We start from the raw sequence: 15,267 nt of genomic DNA, 5'->3' as shown, positions 1-15,267 counted from the left end.
CTAAATCAGTCACTCACATTCCAATCATAACAGCAGCCTATTTTATACAAGTAATTAAAACAAAGAAACCAGTAAAAACACCAAAACCAGTTTCCATGCAGTCTCGACTTCTTTTTCACATTCGGTCTCAAACTCATTAAATAGTTCCCTAGACAAATCAACCCTTCCCAGTGTCAGAATCTAAGTGTCACCCAAATAATCTTGGCTCTGCCTCAGTTCAAAGGTATTTTGGGATGCCTCAGAGACACTGCTTCCGCTTAAGCGCCATAAGCATATCTAAGGGTTCATTTCTTACAGAATTATGAATTAAGTTCTATCCTTAATAATTGGTTTTCAAACCCTTAGCCTCCTTCAGATATGTGTAATTTCTAGGGTGGATACCTGGATCACCTCCAAATCCACTAAGATGACTTAACAGCGATACAGAACCCTTCATGTAAATGGGACAAAAAATGTCTATAAACAAGAGAAAATTCTTCCTAATGTCTACTGAAAATATGTATCAGAAGTACCTCTCTGGGTGTCTTGTAACCATCTCGGAGAAAGCGACAGCAGCCATAGCGGCCCTGTAAAAACAGACAAAATTACAGAAAACTTCACGTACTGTTCTTCCTCACAGACTAACATCAGCATAAAAGCATGTGCTGAATTTTTAAGGGTCATTTAGGGATTTTCCGCCCTCGCTTCCATGCATAGATGCACCAAGTCTGGCAAACCTTCTTTAATTAGAATTCTTGATTAAGAAAGGGAGGTTCTGCTTCTCTTTCCCTCTGGAAAATAAAAATAAAGGAAATCCTTACCTGCAATTTGGATATGATTTCACTCTTGGTCTCATTAACAAGGTTTAGATCCTCCACTGCAAAAGCCGGGTAAGAAATAATAGAGAGAAGGCCAGCATCTATCTCCTTTGACGTGGATGCCCTTGGCAACATGGAGTATAGAATAGACTGAGCAAAACAGGAACAGAAGAGAGGGATGTAAACAATTTACCTACTTCAAAAGACTATGTCAAGTGCAACATGGAATAGACTATACTATTTGCAAACCGACGGAGAACTCACTGCATAATTATTTTTTACTGAGTTAGTACAAGACTGCTTCACACCACTCACCTTCACATGATCTACTAGAAACAGTGTGAACAGCGCAGTCTGAAGCCATACTTACTATATTAAGTTCTTGGTTCAGTTAATCAACATTTCATTTAAAAATCAAAAGGGAGAGGGTGTTGGGTTTTCCCCTAGCAAAGGAAACAGAAGACTAAGTTTTACCTGACAATGTTCTACTTCGTCAGGAAGAACATGAATCACTGATTTGTGTCCTCCATGAGCTCCAAAAAGATCTAGTTCATCAATTGCTTCCAAAGCAGCCTTCAAGAAAACCCAAATAACAACCCAAAACCATTAAATACCTTTTAAGCCAAGTATACACCCTAGCACCTGTGCTTATCCTTTGAAGGAAATCACGTAAGACAGAAGTTTGCTTCACAGACATGTATTTCATCTTTTAAAGGGCAGCTTGGCAATATTTTAGAAAAAGTAAATATTTCTGCCTTTCTGCTAATAGGATACAGGACTGATGTGCTGGTGACCCTTATTACAATTTAAAGGCAATGCAAAGCAATAGGGAGCAGGGCTTCCACTGAAATAATATCTAAAGTACTTAGTAATAAATGCTTCTCTTCCCACGTTCAGTGGCCTTTCACTCCTCCTGCCTGAAGGGCTGTTCTAAGAGGAAGGCTTCTTCAAGGTGCCCCTGAATCAGCAGAGGCCAGTACCCAGAGAGCGTCACCATCTCTCCGATACTGTCACTTCCTGAGGGAAAGAGAATGAGACATCTGCTCTCTCCACAGGCAACTGAGGCACAGCACGCTCCACGTCAACAGATGAATCCCCACATCTCATACCTCTTGGCCATTACACATTCGCCAGTTAAGACACTAGCAGCCCAACCACTAACTCCATTTGGGCACTCCTACTTTAACGTGGCAGGCTACAAAACCTGGCTTTGAAGAAGCAGGGTGTGCAGCAGTGCACAGGGAATGCGGCAGGAAGAGAGCAAGGACCAGACAGCCAGAGCCAAGCCATTAGAGCCTTCCTTTACAATGTATATCCACAGGGTTGTGGTAGCACTGAGCGTCGCTCCATGCCCATTTTTGTCCTGCAGCTTCATGGTAATGTCAATCTCTGACAAAGGAAGGATCGTACAGAGTAGCTTGCCTTATCTCTCTGCAGAAGGGTAAGAGTATTTTTCTTGTTCCATCGCAAACATGGGTTTACTGGCTCTGCAGAGCTCCTCTCTCTAGCCGAGTGCTAGAGCAGCAGATGTTCCTGAGAGCAGCAGAAAGCCCCATTACGGAATTGATAGCTGGGACCATGGGCAGTCTTAATGGTGCAGTAAAAGCACTGAGATCCACACGATATGCTTGGGATGTACTGCCGGCCGCCACGGGTAGCCATGCAAAGCAGATGGGGGAGAGAAATGTTAAGAGGGAGAATTCCTGAGGCAGATTAAAAAAAAAAAAATAGCACTCATCTCAACCTCTGCAGCAGGGCCTCCAGCGTGCTCCCCGAGTCCCCACCCTGAACAGCACTTTTATTGAACTCAGATCCACAAAGAAGCAAAGCTGTGCAGCAAGTCCTGCAGATTATCCTGACATCAACGCACTTGGAACTCATGCAGAGACCACAGCAACCCAGGCCAGACTGTTCAGCACAAGAAAGATCGTACTGGACATCTAAGGAATAACCTCCCCTATGGACGCTGCCCCATGGCTATTCGACTGAACTGGCCAAGACCAGCAGTTTCTCCCTCCTGCAGTCACACAAGTTCTTGGTAACTTGGTAATCCTGCTAAAATGCAACTACACCTTTGACCTTAATGATATTCTGTCAGTTGCCCAGACACCATGTAAAAACATAGTTGTCAATTGCATATTTACATTTATGTCTTTCTGAGCTTCATTTAGTATCTCCGTGACCTTGTGCTATGGTGGAAGCAGAAATACCCACTTTCGGTTAAGTACATCTTTACTCATTTTTCTCTCTAAATTATTTGTGAATAATTTCTTAGACTGACATTCTGCTGTTTTCCAGAATTTACATCTGACTTAATCTCACCATGAACATATCACATATATTCCGGGGCTGAAGAATTAAGAAAGAAGGACAGAAAACCAGAGGCCATGTTACGAGCCTGCACCTCACCGAATCTATCAGATTCATGCCTCAATGAGTCTGGTGCCCTTCTTGCAATCCCTGGAACAACTGTGCTGAGGTCCTTCAATGAAAGTCATTATCACAATGATTTTACACTGAAAAATACTCACTCACACCCAAACAAAAATTCTTATACAATCAGTTAACTATCACAGTGGCCAAGAAGACTATGCAAAGGAAGTCATCAGGTTTGTCAGAGCCCTTCAGCATGACAGAACAGCCACAAGGAAGGTGTCAGGAAGACATTCTCACTTTGGCCATCCCTACGGAGCTCGCGTTCAGTTCAGGGATGCCCTGGTTTGTCTTATCACCACGTTCCCAAATTCCATAATCCTGCAACAACAACATCATCAAGAAAAAATTGGCATGATTATATACAATATTTTCCCCCATTGCCCCAAAACAAAACCAGACCACTGCATGAAATTAGTTTGTTTGCCTTAATTTAAAAAAAAAAAAAAAAAAAGTCTCCAAAGAGCTCCTCCTCATGTTTAAACAGCAGCACATAAAAATATACCCCAGCAAGATCAGGTCTACAGTCACGAATCACTGTCTTCAAATAACAGACACAGCTCTTTATCCGTCCCCCTGTGCCCCTTCATCTTGTCACTTTCCAAAAAGCTTGTTAACACTGCTCTTTTTAGAAAGGCTCTTAAGATTTTAATGAGACATCAGGAAAATATTATTAATTATCAATAAAGAAAAACTACTATATTGATAGAAAAGGTATACTTCCCCCAGGTAGCAGTAAATCTTCAACAGCCCTCCAACTATTTCCAAAGATGCTGTTCACAATGTAAAGTACTGATAGGTTCTGATATCTTCTCATGAAAATAGAAGCCCGTATTTTCCTTCTCCATCAATAAATAATTTTCCACCCACATCTGAGCAGTGTTCGGGTGATTTACATATTAATAACTACTTACAGCAACTTTGTAGGCAGCTTCTATATAAAAAACAAGATTCTGAATAAAGGTAACTTCATCGAGGGTGAAGATAATACGTAACCCTGAATAAAAGAAGGGAAGAGAGTAATTATGCTGTATCAGAACTTAAATATTTACTCTTCAGTGAGTTTCATGCTTTTGTTTATTTGCCACCAACTACTGGCCACTGAAATCAATGGAAAAATTCGTGCTAATTTCAAAAGATCAGGCAGCAAGCCTCAATACTTCCTGCTGATAAAATACTTCAAATGCCACTAATACATACTGTTTCAAAGACCAACCAAAAAAACACCCGTGGGAGGGTGGCATTCAGACACAAGGAGTACAAAGCAGAGACATCTGAGCCAGCTCTGGCTCCTGAGAGCAATGCATCCCAATTCCCACAGCTCCACACCCCTCCACCCACTTAGCACTCAATTGAGGGACCACCAGAACGACCAGGCATCTGCTCTGCAGGGGTTAATTGCAAGGAGCTGAGGGAAGAAAAACACTAAAGAAACAAATCCTTATCCTCACAGGTGGAGTACAGTTCAGAAGAGTGCAAGATAAAACAGTGCCAGCAAGAAGAGGAACACAGACTGCACTAGTGGCTCCTGACTCAATGTCATCACTCTCTGAAGCAACCTGGTTGTCCTTTAGGACGTTCTACGTAGTCTTCAAACATGAAACTCTTCTCTGAAACGAGTCTGAATACCTGATTGTCATGGTTTCAGAATGATGATATTTGTCTTCCCAAGTAACTATTACACGTGATGGAGCCCTGCTTTCCTGGAGATAGCTGAACACCTGCCTGCCCATGGGAAGCAGTGAACAAAATTCTCATTTTGCTTTGCTTGTGTGCATGGCTTTTGCTCTACCTATTAAACTGTCTTTATAAATGAGTTTTCTCACTTTTACTCTTCTGATTCTCTCCCCTGGGGGAGCGAGAGAGCAGCTGCACGGTTCTAGTGGCCGGTTGGTGTTAAACCACCACACTCATGTATTTGTATGCCAACAAACACAAAGGGAATGGACACTGCCAGTTACTATAAACAGGAAATCCTAAGTCATATCTCTTTTCCAGAGCAATATTACTTTCTTCTGAATAATAATTATGTAAAGGTTTTTGAAGCTAGTTATACTTTTTTTCCTTTTTAAATGAAAGCTAGAAGAGAAAAAGACTGCAACAGTCAATATCTTCTGCTTACCTGACGCAGTCATCTGTGCCAAGAAGAGGAGGTAAAGGGAAGTTGCATCCACTTGTAGATGCCCCCACTGGTCATCCCCAACCACTGTGGCACAAGTTGCAGAGTTGTACTTGGCATGTAGGCAGTCTCTGGTACTCTGCGTGCGTTTGAACTTCTCTACCTTATCTACCTAAAAAACAACACAGATCTCAAATCTGAAACATTTCAGAAGAAATTTTCCAAACCATTTCAAAATGAACAACTTTTCTTAAGTGAGGAGAAACTTGAGGTCCTAATTCCTGTTACCGCACTTCAGTGCCTTTTGATTGATCAGAGTGCTTAAACACAACTCTAAGTTCCAGCTAAATCACATGTCTTTGGGAAAGAATAAGTTAAAATTACCTTCTTGAGTTCAGATCTTAGTTACAGGTATGCATCTTGGTGAAAATCAAAGGCAAAACTGTGATTTGCTACAAGCACAATCTCAAAAAGGTGCAAGTAAGATCAGAGTTTCGCTCAAGAGTTTTAAAGAGACTCCCCACACCACCATTTACACACATGCAAAAAAATCAGTCTACAGAAATAGCACAGGAAACACATTTTGGATGAAATGCTTTGTAAATACAACACGTACTAATTCAATTCATACTTATGACATTACCTGTCTCATCATGCACTGTAGGAGTCCCCGCATGAGCTTCACAACGTTCTGCAGGAACAAAACAGACCAGTGACACCCTCACAGGGCCTCATCAGCTCTTACAAACAACATTTAAAAGTGACAAAGTTCACACCCCCTACTAACCTCCTGCCAAAGGTAAACAAATGTGGATGTGGCTGAAATGCTTTACGTGCCTTTTTTTTTTTTTTTTTTTTAATATACTGGTTGATTTTGATTCCCACATCCCTATCTAGGAGAAAAAATCTTTTTCCAAAGGCCCTCTCTGAACAGTGGAGCAATTCTCTCTGGTTCTTCTACCCAGCTAAAGAAGCAAGAGGAATGATATGTCCTGTAAGAATAATAATAATGATGACAATTGGCCAATTGATAGAAGTTTGACTCCTACATGTTTTTGTTTTGTTTATACTTTAATTCAGATGTTAGCCTCTCTGCCACCCAGTTCTCCAAATCCTGCTTGCCGGAATGCTGCCAGGAACACTGCACACCACATGCTGCATTGATGCTGCTGTCAGAGGAACAAGACAGGTACTCCAAGCTAGGAAAACCCTGCCAGATCCTAGACAGCGCAGCAATGCGAATGCACCATTCAAAACCACTACCACATGACAAAAAGCGAACAGTATAACTGGTTTATGCCGAACTTTGACATACCTGCTCGAGCTCGTAGGCTTTGGCCTTGTCCTCATCCCGGTCCGCATTCTTCCGATAAGCCATGCCCAGCCCCCACACAGCCAGGATGCTGTAGATGTTGTCTCGTACCCAAGCATCTTTATGGTCCCTACCGGCTGAAAGCAGCCCAGTCACTGGATTCTAACCACAGCAGAAGGAATAAAGAACAAACATTACTACCTGAAATCCCACCTGTTAAGAAGCACCAGTTCTTTCCATATCAAAGGGTAACAAAACAAAAGAGGGAGCCAAAGACAATTTCACACTGATTACACGCTCTGGTTGCTCACGCTTTCAGAAGTGAGGGCCCATCTTTCTTTCCCAAACTCACATGAGAAATTTATTTGAACACTTCAGGATGTAAAGCTTATAGAGTCCAGCTGGGCATACTCATCCACATATGATTATTAGCGAAGTCACTGAGTGAAATTTGAAATACACTGAGGAAATAGGAATTTAAAATTTTACATATTTGTGAGGAAAAGAAGGTACCGAGTTAACATTAGAAATTGAGTCTGGGATCTGTTCTCTATGCAACTGGTCTGTGGCATAATCTTGAAGAAGTAAAAAAACACTACTTCCCTTCTAGGAAATTAATGAAGTATTTCTATTTATTTACCTGCTTGGTTTATGACAGCTAAAGCATGAGTGCATGCAAAGCCTTTTTATATCCTCCTTTGGAAAATATACAGAAAGAGAAATTCTGATGGTGTTGAAAAGCAGCAATGTCTGAAAACCAGCACACTGAGTAGTCTCCTGTGCCCCAAATACTCCATTAAATTTTTAATAGCTTCATTAATTCCCATCACTTCATTATCATTAAATTTTTAAGACTTTCTCTCTCAGCTGTATGTTCCTCCCCAACAAAAAAATGAGGTAGAAAGTCAAAAGGTCAATAGAGCTTTCAATCAAGTCAAGCCTTCACAGCAAATTTCAGTGAATGAAGACCAGTTGCCAGGGCTGGTGTGACAAGGGGCAAGGACTACAATAATAAAGATAAGTAAAATTAAAAAGAATACGTGCACCAATTTTTCATTTGTGCCACACAGTGGTTCACGCAACTGCTTCCGTAGCTAATTTTAAGAAAGAAGTTTTGAGGGGGAGGAGCTTCAATTACAATTTCCTGGGCTTTGTGTGTGACAGCCTGACAGGCATGACTGGGCACAGTCAGTGCTATTGTTATGGTTTAAATACAGCAACGTCTAGTGGCTCGCCAAGGGTACAAACGTGTAGTTCTGCTGAAACAGTCCCTCAGTCTTTACAAACCAAGTAACAACCAAAGGACCACCAACTCAAAAAGAACACCTATGAAACCAAAGAGCTTAAAAAACTTCTTTCTGAACTTCAAAAGTCAAACCAAGGAGTAACAGAAGAGCAAGCAAAGAAAGGAGACCCTGCTCCCAGTTCAGCACTCCGCCCACGCAACAAAAAACAGAACCTCAAAAGGCAGACTGCATATTCCCAGTATTTTTAGGGAGCACTTCGCTTCCCTCCCTGCCATGCGGAACAACAAATGTCTATGTACCTACAGCCCTGACTTGACAGGGATTGCCCTGCTGTCTGAGACATGATCACTTTGGTTTATTTTTCCCCACCCTCCGTGCCGGGCTGGCTGCCAGTTGCAAAATAAAAATGCCTCCAGGTACCAAAATGGAAATCCCGGAAAAATGGCTCATGCAAGACTTAAAAGATCATTCAGTCCCCAGGGAGGGACCCGCCTGCCTTCAAGAGGCTGCATTAAACACATCCGAGGGCAGCTATCACCATTTCGGCACCTTTGGCTCCTCTACTAGAAGATCGCAGCTCTTGGGGCACACTGGGGCTGGCTCTCACGGCCTGACAACACATTAATGTCCTTCCTCATGCACATTCAAAATGTTGGCAGAACAACACAATATATTAATATTTTAATTGGTGCGTGGTGGTGCTTAGGAAGTGCTTACTTTTAAAAAATACAATTATTTTCTTCTGTGACCTGCTAACACCATATGAAAAGTACAACCCTTACAAGGTGCTAAAGAACCCAAAGAAAGACTAAGTGGGCTTAACCCCAAAGATGTCAAAGGGATTTTAGCTCAGCTAGTTCTTCAAAGCATTAAGTCTATGCAGTGATCACTAATTGGACTAGCTGGTCTCATCCTGCAAATCACACCGCACATGAAGCAAAGAATTTTACCAGCACCCATGGGCTCTGTGAGCTGCGAGCACTGCAACAGAAAGCTGATTGCTGGACTAAGACTTTAAGCTGTTGTATCATGTCCAATCCTATTTTTAAGTCTACCTGTTAGTCTGGAGACCAAAAAAAAAAACCAACAACCCCAAAACACAACACCAATTCCTACAGGGAACCAGACACCAATAAGAACTTCAGCAATACAGGCACAAAAATAGCGGGGTTGTAACCAGAGCAGCAATACAAGCAAGCCCATATTTAGCATCTTGCTGAAAATCTATTTAATTTGCACCTGTCTCATTGATCCGTCAGATGAAAACTGATGTAAGATCTAGCAAAGCTTGCAGATAGATTGTTTGTGTGAAACCAGACCTAACACAATTGGGGTTACCCATAAATGTGTGCAATGTGCTTTCTTTGTCAGCCGGATGTGCTTTTCTCTTATAGTACCCTAGCAATACTTAAAATGTATACAGACATTAAGTTTTGCTATTTTACAGACATATCTTAAGACTCATATTTTTTCTTATCTCATTCGAATTAAGAAGTGTAATCAGCAGCTGAGAACAGCCTCCTGGTGATGCTCTTCAGTGCTTGCTCAGCTACAGTACCGAAGCATCCCTCTGGCCCCTGGCCCCAGGGCCGCATGCAATAGCTGGCAAACCCCACACCACAGCAGGCTACTAAAATCAATGCAGGGGCACGAGACAGGAGCCAGTAGTTTGGTCTTAGCCAAGTCTGCACATCTGGCACGCTTGTGGATGCGAGGTACAAGGTCACAGTCACACATCATCCCTGTGCTGAGCAGTGGCACCTCAGAACCATCTTAAATGCCTCCTGGCTCTTCTGCCAGGCTTAAATTACCCTCCCTGGCTCTGTCCTGAAAGGCACCGGGAAGGCGGGAGCAGCAGTGAAGCAGCAGCCCAGCCCAGCCCGCCACGGGCTATTCTGCTCCCAAACAAGACGGGGCTGCACATGGCCCAAAGACAGGGGTTCTAACTTGCCCAAGTAAACACTGCATCTCTTCACTCAGCTGAGCAGGTCATTTTCAATCTATTTCAATGGAAAACTGTGAAGAGTTTAGATATAGAAAACAAATCTAGATATCCACCTTGCAGCACCTCTGTGGGCCCTCTTGTGATATTTTGGTCCCTCTGCCTTGCTGCTGGCCTGTGACTTACTCTCCACATACAGAAGAAAACTTATTTATCTCCTTCCGCCACCTCTGAATTCTTCCCAGCATTGAACACTTAGCTGAAAAGGCAGCACTGAGCTATGAACACGCATCCAAGCACTGTAAATAGCAATTACAAAATTCTGGCTCACACATATGAACTCTCTTATTACCATTAGGGTACCCTTTTTATTATTGTTAACTATTAATACCACTAAGGTACAGCTTTCACAGGGCAAGTTTGATCTCTGGATCTCAAGAGGCTTCACGTCTCCTCTAATGGAGGCCGTTATCAGCATCCTCATCCTATAAACATGGAAATCAAGACAGGCACTGGAAGCCAAAGTGACTTGTCCAAGGTCATCCCACAGATGAAAGGCAGAGACGGGAGCACAACTCAAAGCATCTCCTGCACCCCAGCACAGTGAGACAGCAAAATGATCTTCTCACTCCACTTATATCATGTTCTTGCATTTTCCTCTAATGAGTTTGCAATAATTAGTACACAAACATTAATTCACAGGTGTCTGGACCCTGTGCCCACAACAACAGTCAGTGACAAAAATCCTACTGACCTAAGTGGATTTGGGAAACTCTTCTTTCACTGCTTTCCAGTTTCTCAGCAACTAAGTATATTTGGGAACTGATTTGTGCAAAAAAAAAAAAAACCAAAACCTGTTGCTCTTATCTTTAAGTACTGGACTGTTTTAACCGAAGCACAACACTGCAGAGCACACTGCGAGTCCTCGGAGCCCACCTGGCCGAAGCGAGCACACGAAGCAGAGAGCGCCATGCTACACGCTTATGCATATTCGCTGGCCAAAACCCACACAGTGGCTAATAGTTTTGCCCCTCCGGCCCCAACATCTTCGTTCTTTTGCTGCTCGCACACGCAGGCAGCCCTGCCCGACAAGCCATAGCCCATGCAGTGGTACCGCCGGGAGAAGCGGCTCCGCTAAAGCCAAGGCCGGACAGGCCGGACCAGCAGCAGGCCGGGACGGGAATCTCTGGGAGGTGCACCGCTGCGCACACACACACACGCACCGTGCAGCGGCCACTGCCAACCCTGCCCTGTCCGGGATTCACACCCGGGTGATGCCGACAGACATATTTCAGAGGCCCTGCCAGGGACCTCCATGTTACTGGAGCTTACTTGCATTACAGGCAGGTGTATATATAGTGTTACAAAGCATGAGTGTATATAGTATGACCATGAACACATTCTATACACGGTATTGCTTTTTCCAAGATCAGAGTTGCTAATTTTCCACGTATTTTCCACCGTGCATGTATAAAAGCGCCGAGCGAACACCCCCGGGGACCCGCACCGCCTCAGCCTTCCCCGCGCTCCTCCTCAGGCGGGGGAAGGCGGCGATACCGCACGGAGGCCGTGCGCCGGGGACAGGAGCTATTTTTCTTCCACCGGCCCCGTCGCGCCCCTTGAGCAAGCAGCCTGGGGTCAGCGGCGCCGGCGGCTCCGGCCTGAGGTCCCCCGTGCCCCGGCCGGCCCCATGGCGCCGAGCAGCCCCAGCCCCGGCAGGCGTCCCGCGGCGGCGGCTGCCCTCACCTGGTGGCAGAGGATGGTCCGCTGGACCAGGCGGGCGTAGCCATCCAGGCGCACCCCAGAGTTGCTGCGGCTCCTCATCGCCTCACGGCCGGCCCGCCCGCCGCCTCGCGCCTCCTGCTTCAGCTGACCCGGCTGCCAGGCCCGCCCCCTGCCCCCGGTCGCGATCGGCGCGGCAGCAGCCGGAAATGGCGGCGGCGGCGGCGGTGACAGCGGCCTCCTTCCTCCCTGCCTGCCCGCCTGCCTGCCGCTGGCGAGGCGAGGCGAGGCGAGGCGAGGCGAGGCGAGGCGGGGCCGGGCGCTCGGCCTCCTCCCTCCGGCGGGGGTGGGCGAGGGCGGGGGCGGGCTGTCTCGGTGGTGAAATGAGCGGGATCCCCAGCGGGCAGGGCTGCTGCTGTGCAGGTGGGGTGCTTGAAATCCAAAATTCGGCTTCTCTGAAGAACCAGCAGACGTGGGAAGCGGCAGGAGGGGGGAGGGATGGCACCGCAGGGGCACCGCGGGGCGGGGCGGGAGGGGGTGTGTCAGTGCCGCAGGGACAGGCGAGGAGCAAAGGCAAGGCCGGGCTGCAGCAGCCCGAGCGCGACAAAGTGTCAAAAGTCAGGGTAAATGGTCAAAAGGCAAGTAATTTTGTAAGATAAAATGCAAAAGGCCAGAACATTTGTTGGAACCGTTTTTTTTTTTCCATCCTTAAAAAATACTGTTTTGAGATCAGGTAGAATGAATAGCAAAAAAAAAAAAAAAAAAAAAAAGCAAGACTTTATCAGGTGTCTTCATACCCCAGCCTTGGCTTTCCAATAAAGAAACAAGATTTAGACATTTCTGATGGAAATGAACCTTCTATTCCCACAGAGCACTCACGAGGGGCGTTTGGCAACACGCACGTGTCTGACCCGAGTTGCCTTTGCGTGAACTCCTGCAGTCACCCAGTCCTTCCCAAACACGGACGGGACAGGAGCCAGCAGAAAACAGGGAAGTCGGGCAGAGAACCAAGACTTACACACTTGACAAAGACTTAAAAGAAAAAACCAACCAAACAAACAAAAAAAAAACCCAACCAAAACCGAAACACATGTGTTAGACGCAGTTTCAAAATCTTCAGTGAGTTCCCTCTGTGCTCCCGGGGACGGGTGCTGAAGATGACTGCATACCTGCTCTTAGGGAACAGGTTTGCTGAGTGAGGTGGTGCCAGCTGTGCACAGCACCGTTGCTGTTTATCTATGACTCAGCTTAAAACCAGATGTGCCCAAGTTGGCTTTGCAGCCACAAACTGATGAGCAGAATTCTACTTTGCGCTCTGGGAAGGGGCTGCAGCTTTCACCCAGCTCTGGGCTGCCCTGGCTAAACTGCTAGCAGTGCGCACGAGACCCAAGTACCAAAAGATTACTACGACACCCAATATGCAAACACTTTTTCAGCTAGTTTAATGATGATAATTATTCACTGAGCTAAAATAATATGCTGCTCTTGGTGTAAAATTGTACCGCTTTCTTTGTGTGTGCTTTTAAGTGGCAAAGTCAGAAAAGACCCCCTCATCCCCAGGAATAAACCAAGTGACACTGCCAGTGACAGTGGAATATGCATTTCCACAGGGTATTTAATTACTGAAGCCAAACTCAGCTATGTGCTTTTGCTTATAGCATTCTTGTGGAAGAGCTTCGGCAGAATAGAGGGCAAGCATTGACTGGGCGGACTTACGTCAGGGTTTTCTCTGATAAAAACGGATCTGCTAGAACCATGAATGGTAAAATATGTGGAAGACAAAAAAATGCAAGGGGTAGGTCAGCATTTCCTCCAAGAGGTTACGTACTGCAGCTCTTGTAATCTGAAAAATTGTAACACAACCCAGTATAATGACACGTTTATCTAAAAGACAAAAGTTTATGTATTTTGTGTTGTACTTGCTGTAAATTTATTACTTTTTTACAGTTGAAAATATAAATACAAGAACATTAAATAAATTTACAAGAAACAGTGCAAAGGCAATTAGCCAAATAGTTAAAGCATTCACAGAAATGCATTCCAGCTACTAGCATTCCAGTACCATCTTTTATTGACATGCAGTTAAAACCTTGTGGATAAACACAACAAATACTTTAAGTTCTCACTTTAAAAGCAGAGTAGTCTCGGACATAGGTGACCAAAAGAACCCATGTGTTGCATATAGAACCACTGGAGGGTTTGAGTACTGAAGAGGTTCAATTGCTGAACTACAACAAAGCCCCAGACAGGAGGCATTTAACGGATGCATTTTGTTGAGAAGAGGGTTTCCAGGGCTCCCCACCGAGTGCTCTGGGAAAGCAAAACCCTTGTTTCCCTCCAGCAAGCATCTGCCTCAAAAAATCCCCTTTACAGGGTCTGGCACTCTGTAGTGCCAAAAGCATCCAACCTTTGCCCAAGAACGCAAGGAAAAAAAAAAAAAGGAATGGCCCCAGCTGCACACCTCTGTGAGGAAGAACAGGCAAAACCAGAGCTCATGCTAATTTCTGTTCATGAAAAATCTTCACAATGTTGTATAGGCACTATTTTCTTTCAGCTGTTGTGCACAAAGAGCCAAAATCCAGCTTTTTCAGAAAAATATCACAAAGTGAATGAAATTTTGCTTCAGGAATTACTTAGCAAGGGGTTCAGGATTTGGCTCACCAACCAAGGGCCAAAGTACAAGCAGAAAAACTCAAAAGAATAGCCTAAGAGCTGCCCCCTAAAAACCAGCCACATAATGAAACAGACAATTTCTCAGCTACTAAATACAGTAGCTAGCATGTATTCTCTGTATTTTTTCTTAAAAAAAAAAACACTTCTCTACTTTTCTTTACCATTGCAAATGAGAAATAGCAGTGTGTTTAATCTCTGAAACCACCTGCTGAAATCAATGGCAAAAACTTCCATTGACTAACTCAAGCCACTAACATAACTCAGTTGTATTTAATAACCTACTGGCTACTTTATTTATCACTCCCTCATTCATGGCACTCTACTTTGAAGATACCCAGTTTCCATCCTTCTGTGGTGTACTAAGAGGTCGCTAAAGGTTCAAGATGGATAGTGCTTGTATTTACAGTTCGGTATGTAGTGAATATATTTAAACCACTGTAAGTGATTTCACTTACTGAACAAATTAACTTCTGTATCATTCTATGTTGAAGTTAATTATTTCAATTAAAGACAGATGCAAACTTACAATAAAAGTCAAAACAAAACACCAATTATTTTTCTATACATACGAATATTTAAATTTATATTACAAGAAATAAATATAAAAGTATCATTAAGATGCTTAAAAGTTGGTATTTTTCTGCTTATTTACATCACTATAGAGTTTGCCACTACAACATACAAAAAGTTGAAGACAGCGTAGCTAACATTTTTAAAGATAACATCGTTTGTACTCACAAGTTGTAACTTCCTACATTTATACAACACTACTATGCATTACATCCAGATAAACTTAGTTGTAATGAAAAAAGTCTAAACAAAACTTTCCTTTAAATGTAAAAAAAGTCAAAAAAAACCTCTAATGAAGAAACAAAATGGAAATGTGCCAGCTGTAATCCAAAGAACTTTGTCAAAATAGTAGCTTCCTTTTCTTTTTTTTTTGGTTAATAATTGTCCTTGTCAATCCATGGCTGCCTTGAAGTTCCAGTACCATATATTAAATAAAATCAGTTCTTGGTCTG

At 43.8% G+C, this 15,267-nt stretch overlaps 1 protein-coding gene across 2 annotated transcripts in view; it reads right to left on the bottom strand.

Moving 5' to 3' along the window:
• Positions 1 to 11,685, bottom strand: part of PHKA2 (phosphorylase kinase regulatory subunit alpha 2) — a 42,221-nt gene extending 30,536 nt beyond the window's left edge. For both annotated transcript variants that reach the window (XM_082498312.1, XM_082498313.1), the window contains exons 1-9: positions 11,597 to 11,685; positions 6,665 to 6,823; positions 5,993 to 6,040; positions 5,353 to 5,521; positions 4,145 to 4,227; positions 3,471 to 3,551; positions 1,272 to 1,370; positions 801 to 947; positions 513 to 566 (exon numbers count right to left, since the gene is read on the bottom strand). In XM_082498312.1, the coding sequence (XP_082354438.1) occupies positions 513 to 566; positions 801 to 947; positions 1,272 to 1,370; positions 3,471 to 3,551; positions 4,145 to 4,227; positions 5,353 to 5,521; positions 5,993 to 6,040; positions 6,665 to 6,823; positions 11,597 to 11,674 (918 nt within the window). In that variant the 5' untranslated portion in view covers positions 11,675 to 11,685. The remainder of the gene's footprint in view (positions 1 to 512; positions 567 to 800; positions 948 to 1,271; positions 1,371 to 3,470; positions 3,552 to 4,144; positions 4,228 to 5,352; positions 5,522 to 5,992; positions 6,041 to 6,664; positions 6,824 to 11,596) is intronic.
• Positions 11,686 to 15,267: the final 3,582 nt, after the last annotated feature.

This window comes from Vanellus vanellus (assembly GCF_965231255.1).
Source record: "Vanellus vanellus genome assembly, chromosome: 1".
Taxonomy (NCBI): Eukaryota; Metazoa; Chordata; class Aves; order Charadriiformes; family Charadriidae; genus Vanellus; species Vanellus vanellus.
This window is presented reverse-complemented; position numbering and strand designations above follow the sequence as displayed.